Raw genomic sequence first — 13331 nt, forward strand, 5'->3', positions numbered from 1 at the left:
ACTTTGTCCTCCACATCATATGACTGTAACCTGCAAAAGTTGAATCCTGAATCTAGTTTGGAGCTTCTACCGCCTCCGTCCTTTCCTGGGTCAGGACTGGGCGTCCAGAAGCAGGTCGAGCTTTTTACTGAGCAAAATTAAAATCTAGTAAAAGAGAAGTTACAAATGTCCAACACCAAAGTAGCCAAAACAAAACAAGCAGTGACTGTCAATGCATACACAATGAAAGACATTTCATGTTGTTTTACTGCACACCGACTTCAGCAACAAAACATGAAACGGCAATCAAACCATATGCCTATTCCCACATCACTGTTGTGCGACAGTACATAACGGTTCGGATCCAAAAACATTTCAAATGTCTACACTGCATAAAATGTTTGAATCTGTAATCATAGCCCAGCGCAAGGGTTTAAAATGGCAGACATTGCATCTGGTAGTCATAGCCAGAACTAGAAGTACCTAATGAGAATATAACCCCTATTTCCCCCGGGGCGGCAGCATCCAACATTTACATTTCTCCCACTGATGCCTAGAGGAACCATGACCAGCGTAAGTTTCTCCTGGTTTTCGTCTCAGACAGGGCGGGACCAAAGTGAAAAATCTGCAAAATCAGACAGTCTCTCAGATAACACAAATGTGGCCAGTTCACATTTCAAAGCATGAGCATTCAAGATTGCCACAAAGATTTATAGCATTACTAAAGAGCAGTACCTTCATCATGTGCTGAAGTTAAACATGCATCCAGATAGTAAGTCCAGGCATTGCCAATACAAGATAGGAGCTGCAGAATTAGGACAAGCACAAATTTAGACAACAGATGTACGAATAAGATTTCAAAAGAGCCAGAAATGCTATACGCTAAGCAATTTGGAAACTATGTGAACCAACTATGAATAAATAACAAGTGTAGGAGGAGCACAGGATGTGCGGCACAGGCAGATGCAGTTATATTTAGACATCAGATTCTAACTTACGTTTTTACATCAGGAGGAATTGACCAATTTTGGATGACCCGTTTTCTTGTCGATCTCCACTCTTAGGCCTAACTCTGCGACCTCTGGAGTTAGAATAGGTTCTTGCATCTGAAGCTCAGATACCTCCTTCTGATTTTCCTCGTTTTCTTCAAGCAAATATCTCACAGCTAGCAGACCCCACTCCCTCAAGTATGCATTTCCTTCATCAATGACACACTGCTGCAACAGCAACATAATCCCGTTCAGCTGCCTAACCTCATCCTGCACCTGTTTCCTTCCATGCAAGCAATTGGCAATGACAGCCACCAAATCTCTCCTGTAACCATTGTATGGGCAGACCTTTGCAGTTGCAAGGGCTGGCTGTTGATCTCCTTGTTCCTTTGCCATCGCCTTCCTGATTGTACTTGGAGGCTCAAGCTCACCTAGGTATTTTAAGAGGCGTTTTACCAGACCGGCCTGCAACAGTGAGTCAACAGGTGCTTCAGTCCCCGATGAGGAGGGCTCAGCCTGCAACAGTGAGTCAACAGGTGCTTCAGTCTCTGATGAAGAGGGTTCCCAAGCACATATGTCCTTCAGGAGCACTAATGAATATCCAAGGACATCAATTCCAGGGCAACCAGTTGGAAGAGCAGAGCTACCTCGGCAAGTAAAATCCAGAGTCTCAGCAGCATGCTTCAGTATATTGAATACATGAAGAGCAAAACTGTTTGAGATACTAACTTCTTCAGGTCGTTCAGTCAAACACTTTGACAATGTACCCATAAGAAATGCATGCTTAGCACTGAACCCATCCCCAGATTCACCACCATCAGTTGAATCTAGGGCTGCAAACAAGGCTTCGAACTTTTCCTCCTCAACACAGATTTTGAAGAGAAGCCACTCCAACCATTCTTCCTTGTGCCCCACTGCATTTCATAATTTATATTAGCATCATGTGCAAAGTAACCAAGGAGTAAATGGGAGAATCAAATGAATTAACCAGAGAACAATATGTGACCGACTACATCCTAAGAAGTAAAAAAAAGCTAACCATAACAGTCGAGAAGTCACAGAGCAGCAAGAATTGCCTTCAATAAGTCAGATTTGGTTCTCTGATAGTATCTCACATGTAAGCTCAGACTCTACACTTAACACATAGTAACAGTTCCAACTATCAAGCAAGTGACTAATACTTCAGCAACACATCAAACGTATGACACCACGTTTTTTTTCTTGCTAAGAAGTTGCAACAGGTCGAGCAGGCATGCTAGCATGCTTCAGAAAGATGAACCAAACGAACAGGTGACATAACCAAAGTTACCGAAAACCGTATTTCACTAAATAGCAAATGACCATAATCTAACTGTGAACTCATTACAACCAATGAGCAAGGCCGAGTCCATAGTTGGTTAAAATTTCTTGGCAATGTCACAGAAGCATTAAATATCTGACATCCAATTGGTCCAAATTCCTGTCTACAGTTGCTGATGAGCTGATCTATTGAACACTTTGCCAAATCTTTCAATTGCTGAAATAATAACCTACACAGTATGATCATCATAACAAGGATTCATAAGAACAAACAGCTTAAGCAACCCACACTTCTACTACATTTGTAAAGCAAATGCAGCTATGAAACAGTTGCACATCTAGGCATCTAGCAGCAGACATGGGCGAACACGCAAAAGCATAAAAACCAGTACTAGCAGCGGTGGGTAGGCGTGGGCTCACATCGGGAGGCGGTGGCGACGAGTTCGACGAGCACGGGCAGGCCCAGGTCCTCATGGCAGAGCTCCTCGACCCTGCCGCGGCCGCCGTCGCCGGAGCAGCAGGTGTCGAGCACCATGCAGAGCGGGTCGAGGACGCCGGCGTCCCGGACCCTCGCGAGCTCCCGCAGCGCGCCCGGGAAGAGCGCGTCCCAGACGGCCTCGCGGTGCCGGTCCCCGCCGAGCGCGGCGTTGCCCAGGGCCTGCAGCGCGGCGCGCGCGAGGTCAGGGGGGAGGGCGGGGAGGGCGAGGGCCGCGGAGACGACGGCCGCGGGGCCCGAGAGGAGCACGAAGGTGCCCTGGTTGAGCGCGTCGCCGGCGAGGAGGTTGCGGAGGAGGCGGAGGCGCAGGAGCAGGAGCGGCGTCGGGGAGGCCGGCAGGAGGTGGAGCGTGTCGGCCAGCGCGTCGGAGAGCGCCGCCCGGCCCTCCCGCGTCTTGGAGGCCTCCAGGAGCGCGCTCAGGGTCTCCTCGTCCTCGACCCCCTCGTCTCGCCACATGGCGGTGGAGGAAGCGGCGGCGGCGGCGGCGGCGGCGGCGGCTGGAGGCTGGAGAGGGAGGAGGAGGCGCTGGAAGGTAGCAGAGGTTTGGTCAAGTCGGTTGGCTACAAAGCTACTTTAACCCCCACACGCACGGAAATGCACAGGGCAATTTTTTTTTACTTCGACTTTATTTTCGGAAATGATAAATCCCGAAAATTCGGACTTTAAGCAGCATGGCAACCCGAACGCTTTTCATCGCAATTTTATTTCACGCGAGATTGGGAAACATGGCAATTTTCTGTCGAAAAAAAACGAACCGGGACAAAGTTGTCATGGGTTAGTAGCCATCTCAAGTCAACTAAAGTTGTCATGAAAAAACGTTCGGGATGACATGCTTAAAATCCAAGCATTTGGGATTTATCGGGGTCCTTTATTTCTTAGATAATAGGGGTTATAGAATCTGCATAATCCAAGCGTTCGGGGTTTATCGGGGTCCTTTATTTTTCAAATAATAGGGGTTAAAGAATCTGCATATGGCCACTTTTTTTTTCTTTTCTTTTTTTGCGAAATAATCTGCATGTGGCCACTGAAATTGAATCCATCGATGCGATAAAGGACAGAGCAGAAACTAACCAAAATAACTGGTGACAACCAAAGTTCAAATTCGCATTATCTTGCAGCTAAAACATTACGAAAACCGATTATGCCTTCATTTTCATCTCCTTTTTCTTTTAACACATTCATCATTTTCATCTAAACCTGGCACACAGAAGCCACCGATCATGCCTCTTGTCACAACTCACGCACGCACCTTAAGCCTGCCGGTAATTCGGAGGATTATTCAGAACTTACACAAGTTTACAACCCAGCAGAGCACGAATTTTCCACTACAGAGCCAAGAATTCTCACAGACAAAGGCATTACGACAATGGCAGCACTATCTAACTTTACAAACTTAGAACAAGTTTACAGAGATTAATCTGGGCAACCTCCACCCTTCCCTTTCAATTCCCTGCCAGGTAAATAATCTAAGAGCGCTTGCGGCGCTTATTGCAGCTTCTTCAGGCTGGGCAAGGGCCATCAGTCAATGGCCATTTGTTACCGGAGTTGCCGCGGCGTCGCCTTTCACGGCGTAGAACCGGCGGTACATGGAGTCGACATGGGTGAGGTAGTAGGTGCCTGGGACGAGCAAGCGCGTGTCCTGGCTGGTGACGAAGTCCTTGGCGCCATAGCGGTGCTCCATCAGCTTCAGCGCCTCGACGAATTTCTTCGGCGGAACCTGTGTGGAAGATGCACAGTGAGACGGAGCCAAGTTTGAGGTTTGAAATGGGTAAGATGCTCTGGTGCTAGATGGGGAAGTTCATGAAAGACAGACTTACCACATGCCTAGACTCCAATTTGTTGGAGATGTCCAGTATGCTTGCGATGTTCGATAGGCTGAACGGATGCTGGCCTTCGTTGATTTTGAAGGAGAACATTGTCGACGTCATGCCACTGCCGTAGGAGAACATGACGATCCTCTGGCCCACCTGGAACATTTCGAAAGAGTGAACAGAGGAAACTTGGTTCAGCATTGACCGCGAGCGAAGAAAACACGGCGGAGTGTGATTTATACCAGAGCATCGTGTTTGTTGTGGACAACTGATGCAAAAGCAGCATAGAGCGATGCCGTATACATGTTCCCGAGTTGCTTCGGGATCAATGTTGTTGGTTGAACCTTGGTGTCATACAGCGGCTTCGCAACTTGCTGACAAACCTGCATATTTGAGGTAGCACAGATCAATTTACAATCATCAGTTATTACATACAGGAATAATTTTTTATAATTTAACTGTTATTGGTACCTTCTCGAGGTCTCGACTCTGATAGCTTTCTTCGGATGACAGGCCCGAGTAGGGCTCCAATTTTTCCCTTGAGTCTTTGTCAACAATGCTATTTGACACAACAGAAATTTCAGTTAGTAAACAAGTACTAAATAACATACAAGGCACAGAGTTCCTAATACACTAGCTGTCTAGCTGACCAACCTGCAGTTTCTCAAGAAGTCATTGTAGTATAAACGAGCAAAACTTTTCTGTACAAGCTGCACACAGAACAATCATGGATAACTTGTAAATATTAAAAAGAACAGATGATTATACATAAAGTGTATCTGGAGAGCAAGGCATGTGATGTCCAACCAAGATTGCAGTGAGAAAATAATATGGGGTTCTATGATACCTTGTTGTATGGAGAATGAAATACAAAAGAATCTGCGTCGACGATTGAAAATGGCTTCCCTTCAATCTTTTCGTACCTGAAAGATCAAAGCAAGGGGATCTGGTTAAATCGGCTTGTCAACTTGATTGACCTGTTAAGTAAGAAGATGACAACTTACCTTTTGCAGAAGGTCTTGTAGCAGGAATCCAGTGCCATGAGATAGCATGTCTGTGACAGCTTCCCATCGACCACCTGCATGCAATTTTGCTATCTTGTCAAAAGGGATGTTCACATTGGCAGATCACGTAAATTCATTTCCAGTGTATCTCAAGCTTGCTCCACCTAAACAGAATTTGGATGCATAAATTGTATGGAATGGTGATGTACCGGATATTCGCTCGCAAGATCAGGCTTGTAAAAGTCATAAACATGTGCCATATGAGACCCTCTAAATTTGCTTTCCAATGAAATAGGAGCATTTGGTCCAATCAGCATGGCAATAGCAGCTGCACCGCCAGTAGGACGAGCCGGCCCTTCAGCATAAACCTGATAAGGTATCAACATGCATCTAATTATCAGCATGACTTATAATTTTTAGCATTTTCAATAATACAGTATTGTGTCCCGACCACAAAATTGATATTTCATATGTGGATCAATATGGGTGTCAAACATCAAAAGTAAGGAAACAGAATATAGAGCAGGCAATTATGCTTGCCTGAGGAATGGGGAAACTGAAGCTAGTTAGAGAAACTATAAAAGATGGTAAAAAAATACGAAAACATTGTGACAGGAATACATATGCATATGGTCTAAGTTCTATAAAATGCTCAAGGTTGTAAAATAGTCTGAGAAGCCGTGCAGTATGAAATTGGATACTGAAAACTGAAACAATATATTACATACCGCGCTGTCTGTGCAAACAACGAGCCCATAACGTCCATCCCATGAGTTGCTCTCAACCCAATTAACACAATTAAACAAAGCAGCTGTTCCACCATAACATGCATTTGAGGAATCAACTCCTTCAATATCAGTATTGCCACACTCCTGCAATTAAGGAACATTGTTACAAAAAGAGCATCACCAAAAGGAATTGTCTGGCAGTGAATTGAATTACTAGTACTACAAAAATCTCAAAAAAATGCTCAAGAGTGATGATGAGAATTCAAATACAATTCTTTTAATTTTTACATATATAAGGTACGCTAGACCAAATTACACCAAGAAACTAAAGGTGAACGAACTTATTAGCATGTTCTTGCTGAAAGGAACAAACCTCAAATATTTGCATCAACCATGTCTTTATAGACTTGCTCTTGTCTATTACAGTTTCACTGCCAACTTCCAAACGTCCAATGCACTTTGGATCGATGTTATAATTTTTCAGGAGAGTCTTCACCACTGTCAAGCTGAGACAAAATCTTAATCAGACGAGATAAACAGAACTAAAATGGTAAACAATACACTGTTCATATGTTTAAAACATAAAATGGTTCATGTCAGGACATTTGAAACGTTATATATTTGGACTTGAGAGACAAATACAAGGCATCTCGAATGGCACAACACTGTGCTGTTATATTCACATCCATCTATATTGTACCGTTTCACTAACATCATAGGTAGTCAATAGAGCACTGGTGTCAAATAGTATAACTTAAAACAAGCATGGCATAATGTTCTATTTAGATTCTAAAAATTGGCCCTCATCATCATAGGTTGCACAAATGACAAATCTGTTGGTGTTAACAACCTGTGTCCTCACATTTCAAAGGAATACGGAGGGGAATAAATGGTTTCAAGGAAAAGAAAGAAAAACGATAGGAGAATGAGAGTACTTTTGTACTTGAGGAAATAACCGTACCTCATTGAAATGACATCCTCCACTTCAGTGCAAAAGGCCATGCTATCCTGCCCAAGCCCAATGGTGTACTTCCCTTTGCTCACGCCATCATGAGTTTCCAGTTCTTCCTGCAACCAGCATCATGTAAATTTTCCAGCTAGTAAAGAAGCTTCTTGGAAAATGGTAAAGAGCGTATGAAATAAAACATTGATCTGCAAGTGAGATCGACAAAAACAAAAATGAAAGAGATACTGCAAGAGATCTCGTAAGTTTCCAAATGAAAACCATACAAGTCTGAAGACGCCATTGGGTAGTGATAGGCTGTTGTACAGTGGCCTGTAAATTCCTTATATGATTTATTAAAATTCATGGATTCTTTTATGGTCAACAGAATCTTATAAAATAAGAAATATCAGTACTTTAACAGAACAATTTTCAAAGAGGACGACAACAGTTAAAGCCTGACGATACCTATCTCTTATTTCCAAGACAGCACTGTATATTTCAGAACACCTTGCCTTATGTGGCACAAAAAAAGTTCAGACATATCGGTGACATCAACAGATCATCATTCTTACTCACTTGTTAGGGTCAACCTTGTCCAACCTCCACCTAATATATACGATGATACTAATAATATATATATCAAGCCTCCCTTTTCAGAACACATTTCCTACAGCCAAAAAGATCGGCAGATCCACATGGACAGCAACGCTTCCGAATTCGATGACTGCACGCGCACGAGAGACCAGCTCGGTTTACAAGCCCAGGAAAGGAAAGAGACAGTTGACAGCCATCAACATCAGCATCAGCATCAGCTGATTAATCGTCCACGCAGCCTCAAGTAAACAGAGGACCTTGGGCCCTACTACTCCCAGCAAGCTCTTTCAGCTGGCATGTTCTAGGTCTTGGCATATTAATTTTGCTTTCCACAAAGTGCGCCAACATTCCTCGTGTATGCAGTTACGTCTCTTCGGAATCTTTCATCACACTCTGGAAGCACCCTACATGGTTCCTTCCGCTAGTATTGATCAGCCCAGCTGGAATTGTACTACTAGTAATTACAGAGGGTGACAGATTAACTAGTAACTGCTTAGTTACCGCCCAGTATTACCTGATAATCACCCATGGCATTTACCCTTGCCACCCACACACAGCTACTAGAATTCTTTTGTAGTTTTAGCAGAAGAGTAGTAATTGGTAAAATTAATAATCGCCTAAGTTATTTATTAACTAATACTCCCTCCGTCCGAAAATACTTGTCATCAAAATGGATAAAAAAAAGTATCTAGAACTAAAATACATCTAGATACATTTCCTTTTATCCATTTTGATGACAAGTATTTCCGGACGGAGGGAGTACTAACTTGGTTCCTAAACATAAGATGGTCTAGCGTATTTCTGAATCGAATGAATGTATATAGACGCGTTTTAGTGTGCCCGTTCACTTGTTTTAGCATGTATCTGGTCCATATTGAAATATCCAAAACGTCTTATAGTAATTGGGAACAGAGGTGACGGTAGCATTCCCTGAATCTGGCCAGCCGTAGAATAGGCTGAACGGTGGCCTGCCCCCACTCCAGAGTAGACACAAGCTATCAACAGATAATGTTGAGATAACCTCGGCCTCTCGTCTCAATCTCAAAGGGCTCGCTCGGTCTGCATCGCAGCTGTGAACAGTCTGCTCTGCTCTGCACTGCACTGCACAAGGCAGGCGAGGCAGAGCCAGCCCGAGAAAAAGGAACTCGTGGTCGCGGTGAACAACTGAACTGACCCCGGGAAAATTTGAAGGTAAAAACCGCCAACCGCACACAAAGAGCGTGCGTGCCCCTTGACTGGTAGTAGTGTTTTTTTTTATCATGGCGTTTCAGGGAAACGGCCAGTGAAACGTTTATTTTATTATTTTTTACAGCAACAGGGACCCAAGTAAAAAAGATTACAGCAGCAGGAGAAGATGTGATGGGATTCAGAGAGGGAGAGGATGGTGTGGGTGGATGTGTGAGTGAGGTGTGGTGTGGTGTGATGTAACCTGGAGGACGCAGTTGGGCGGGAAGTAGATGTCCATGGCGAGGACGCCGGCGTCCTTGACCCTCTCCGCCGCCATCTCTCCTCTAGATACTCCTCCCTGGTTCCAAACTCGAGCTGCGACCAACACGTAAACAAGAACAGACGTGAGACGGGTTGCAATCTCTCCCTCCCGGATCGAGTCGAATCGCGGAGCGGGGAGGCGGCAGAAGGGCGGCCGGGAGTGCACCGTACCAGTGAGGGGTCGGAGACGGCCGGGACGGGGGAGGGGGAGGAGGAGGAGGAGCCTACGGACGGACGGGGAGCGGATAGCGGCGAGGGAGGGAGGGAGGGATGCGGGACACTCTCCCAGCCGGCTCCGCGCCGTATATATACGCTGCTCGCCGCTGCCCTTTTCGAGAAGGATTTTTTCCTTGGCTGCGGCTCGGAACCTGGCCGTGTCCTGGGAGAAAAGGGGAGGCGGTAGGTGGTCGTGGTAATTGCGGGGTGGGGGTGACGACCTCGGTAGTATCGACCGGCTGTCGCCTCGCCCTCGGGTATCCGGGCACGTGGGCGTCGCCCGCCCGACTCTCATCGGCTGGCTGCCGGCCTTGTCGCCGCCTGCCCTCGGGCGCCAGTGCGCCGAGGCCTCGTCCGGGTCCGGTCCTCGTGGAGTTTCCCGTGTCGACGACGGGCGCGACGCGGCCTGCCGGGCAGATCGGATCCGGGAAAAGGAGGGTGGGCGGCACCGGTGTTCGCCACCATTTTTTGCTTTGCTTTACGGCCCCCCCATCCATTAAAATACGAGAAATCTACACGGTTCAAATCTTTGGCAAGTGTATCAACGCACCCACAACCCCAAATCAATAAAAATATGAAATCAATATTTCGTATTTGATGGGAAACCTGATGATGCCACCAGTTTGGCTTTGCGGGCATTGAACTAGACCAGTGATGGCTCTCGAAAAAGAAAAGAAAAAACTAGACCGGTCATAAAAGATAATAAAGTTTTTCTTTTGCGGGTGAAAACTTGTATTACTCAAACACAAGATCCTTACAATCATCAGAAGCTAAAGACAACAAGAAACTAATGCGCCTTGTATTATTTGATGAAATGGGAGGACCCTTTTCGGGTCTGTTCGAGCATCCCAATAGCTTCTGAGTACTTACACTTTCGCCGATAGGTCTAATTAATAGATATCCGTGTCTCTTAGTTTTTGTTTTATGGCGACAATCCCAAGGCGGTGACGTTGGAATGAGGTCTTTTCGAAATCTCACTATCTCAACAATGTCTAATCGGCCGCCGACGAGGGCATGTGAGGGCAGGTGTCGTCAAATCTGTTGGCTTTCTTTGGATCTTGGTGCTGCTCTCGTGTGAATCAAGGGAGGCATCTGCTGCCTACCTCTTGCTGCGCCAACTTCGGCCACCTGTTCCATTTTGTTCCGCAACATGGCTCGGGTTTTCCAACCCAAACCCTCTGGATTAGTAGTGGAGAATTGCAAGCCTGCAATACGTGGGGGTGATGCCCGACGATCACTCGATCTTTTTTTAGCGACAAGTGGCTATTGTGGTGTTAAAACCTAGTATGGTGAGGGACGTTTCTGTTGTCTCTTTCTCTTAACGTCGATTCAGTGCAGCTTTCAAGCTCTGGCGGGTGACGTACAACCAGAGGAATAAGACATTGTCTACATACGCTACTATTGGGGAACAACTATCCAAAACTCACTCAGACATGATGAAACAAGAAACGGCGCCAAAAAGGAGGCAACGGGGGGTTTCCACGGGACTATAATAATGGATAACAACTCTTGTCGGAAACTAGCACGCGGAAAGGGAATTTCGATGCAACATGCGGAGAAAAAAGAGGCTAACCCCAAAAAGGTAAGAACATGGGAAGGTGGAACACTACCAAATACGGAAAAAGAACATGGTCAGAAAAACAACTACGACAACCAGCGAGTGACCGCTAGTTAGCTCCCCCTTTAAAACTATGCTCTCATAACTCTACCACCCAACATCTTGAGAGTATTGCACAAGCCATCTTTCTTTAGGTGGTAATGGGCGGGCGGTAGGTGGTCGTGGTAATTGCGGGTGGGGCGGGGTGGGGTGGGGGTGACGACCTCGGGCATCCGGGCACGTGGGCGTCGCCCGCCCGATTCTCATCGTCTGGCTGGCGGCCTTGGCGCCGCCTGCCCGCGGGCGCCAGTGCGCTGAGTCCTTGTCCTGGTCCGGTCCTCGTGGAGTTTCCCGTGTTGACGAGCGCGACGCGGCCTGCCGGGCAGATCGGATCCGGGGAGAGGAGGGTGGGCGGCACCAGCGTTCGCCATCAATTTCTGCTTTACGACCCCCCATCCATTAGAATATGAAAAATCTACACGGTTCAAATCTTCGACAAGTGTATCAACGCACCTACAACCCCAAATCGATAAAAATATGACATAAATATTTCATATTTGATGGGAAACCTGATGATGCCACCAGTTCGGCTTTGCGGGCATTGGTATTTTCCACAAACTAACTAGACCAGTGAGTGGCTCTCAGAAAAGAAAAAGGAAAAGAAAAAACTAGACCGGTCATAAAAGATGATAAAGTTGTTTGACCTTTGATCATGAAACTAATGCGCCTTGTATTGTTTGATGAGACAAGAGGACCCTATTCGGGTCTGTTCGAGCAAGTGACTATTGGGGTGTTAAAACCTAGTATGGTGAGGGACGTTGCAGTTGTCTCTTTCCCTTAACGTCGATTCAGTGCAGCTTTCAAGCTCTGGCGGGTGACGTACAACCAGAGGAATAAGACATTGTCTACATACGCTACTACTGGGGAACATCTATCCAAAACCCACTCAGACATGATGAAACAAGAAACGGCGCCAAAAAGGAGGCAACGGGGGATTTCCACGGGACTATAACAATGGATAACAACTCTTGTCGGAAACTAGCACGCGGAAAGGGAATTTCGATGCAACATGCAGAGAAAAAAGAGGCTAACCCCAAAAAGGTAAGAACATGGGAAGGTGGAACACTATCAAATACGAAAAAAGAACATGGTCAGAAAAACAACTACGACAACCAGCGGGTGACCGCTAGTTAGCTCCCCCGTTTAAAACTATGCTCTCATAACTCTACCACCCAACATCTTGAGAGTATTGCACGAGCCATCTTTCTTTAGGTGGTAACGGGCGGGCGGTAGGTGGTCGTGGTAATTGTGGGCGGGGCGGGGTGGGGTGGGGGTGACGACCTCGGGCATCCGGGCACGTGGGCGTCGCCCGCCCGATTCTCATCGTCTGGCTGGCGGCCTTGGTGCCGCCTGCCCGCAGGCGCCAGTGCGCTGAGTCCTTGTCCTGGTCCGGTCCTCGTGGAGTTTCCCGTGTCGACGAGCGCGACGCGGCCTGCCGGGCAGATCGGATCCGGGGAGAGGAGGGTGGGCGGCACCAGCGTTCGCCATCAATTTCTGCTTTACGACCCCCCATCCATTAGAATATGAAAAATCTACACGGTTCAAATCTTCGACAAGTGTATCAACGCACCTACAACCCCAAGTCGATAAAAATATGACATAAATATTTCATATTTGATGGGAAACCTGATGATGCCACCAGTTTGGCTTTGCGGGCATTGGTATTTTCCACAACAAACTAACTAGACCAGTGAGTGGCTCTCAGAAAAGAAAAAGGAAAAGAAAAAACTAGACCGGTCATAAAAGATGATAAAGTTGTTTGACCTTTGATCATGAAACTAATGCGCCTTGTATTGTTTGATGAGACAAGAGGACCCTATTCGGGTCTGTTCGAGCAAGTGACTATTGGGGTGTTAAAACCTAGTATGGTGAGGGACGTTGCAGTTGTCTCTTTCCCTTAACGTCGATTCAGTGCAGCTTTCAAGCTCTGGCGGGTGACGTACAACCAGAGGAATAAGACATTGTCTAGATACGCTACTATTGGGGAACATCTATCCAAAACCCACTCAGACATGATGAAACAAGAAACGGCGCCAAAAAGGAGGCAATAGGGGGTTTCCACGGGACTATAACAATGGATAACAACTCTTGTTGGAAACTAGCGCGCGGAAAGGGAATATCGAT

The 13331-nt window shown here is 46.3% G+C and overlaps 1 protein-coding gene across 1 annotated transcript; it reads right to left on the reverse strand.

Annotated features, from left to right (window-relative positions):
* Window positions 1-274: 274 nt before the first annotated feature.
* On the reverse strand, window positions 275-9679 carry LOC119292087 (hydroxymethylglutaryl-CoA synthase-like). Its single transcript, XM_037570917.1, has 17 exons — window positions 9506-9679; window positions 9276-9388; window positions 7268-7374; window positions 6680-6812; window positions 6307-6450; window positions 5788-5946; window positions 5579-5652; window positions 5422-5497; window positions 5229-5284; window positions 5046-5133; window positions 4817-4957; window positions 4581-4730; window positions 4304-4480; window positions 2688-2925; window positions 978-1882; window positions 715-784; window positions 275-604 (listed from the first exon to the last, which is right to left on the reverse strand). The coding sequence occupies exons 2-15, from the start codon at window positions 9348-9350 to the stop codon at window positions 987-989; spliced, it is 2514 nt and encodes an 837-aa protein (XP_037426814.1). The 5' UTR covers window positions 9351-9388; window positions 9506-9679; the 3' UTR covers window positions 275-604; window positions 715-784; window positions 978-986.
* Between the last annotated feature and the right edge of the window lie 3652 nt (window positions 9680-13331).

This window comes from Triticum dicoccoides, chromosome 4B, assembly GCF_002162155.2.
Source record: "Triticum dicoccoides isolate Atlit2015 ecotype Zavitan chromosome 4B, WEW_v2.0, whole genome shotgun sequence".
Taxonomy (NCBI): Eukaryota; Viridiplantae; Streptophyta; class Magnoliopsida; order Poales; family Poaceae; genus Triticum; species Triticum dicoccoides.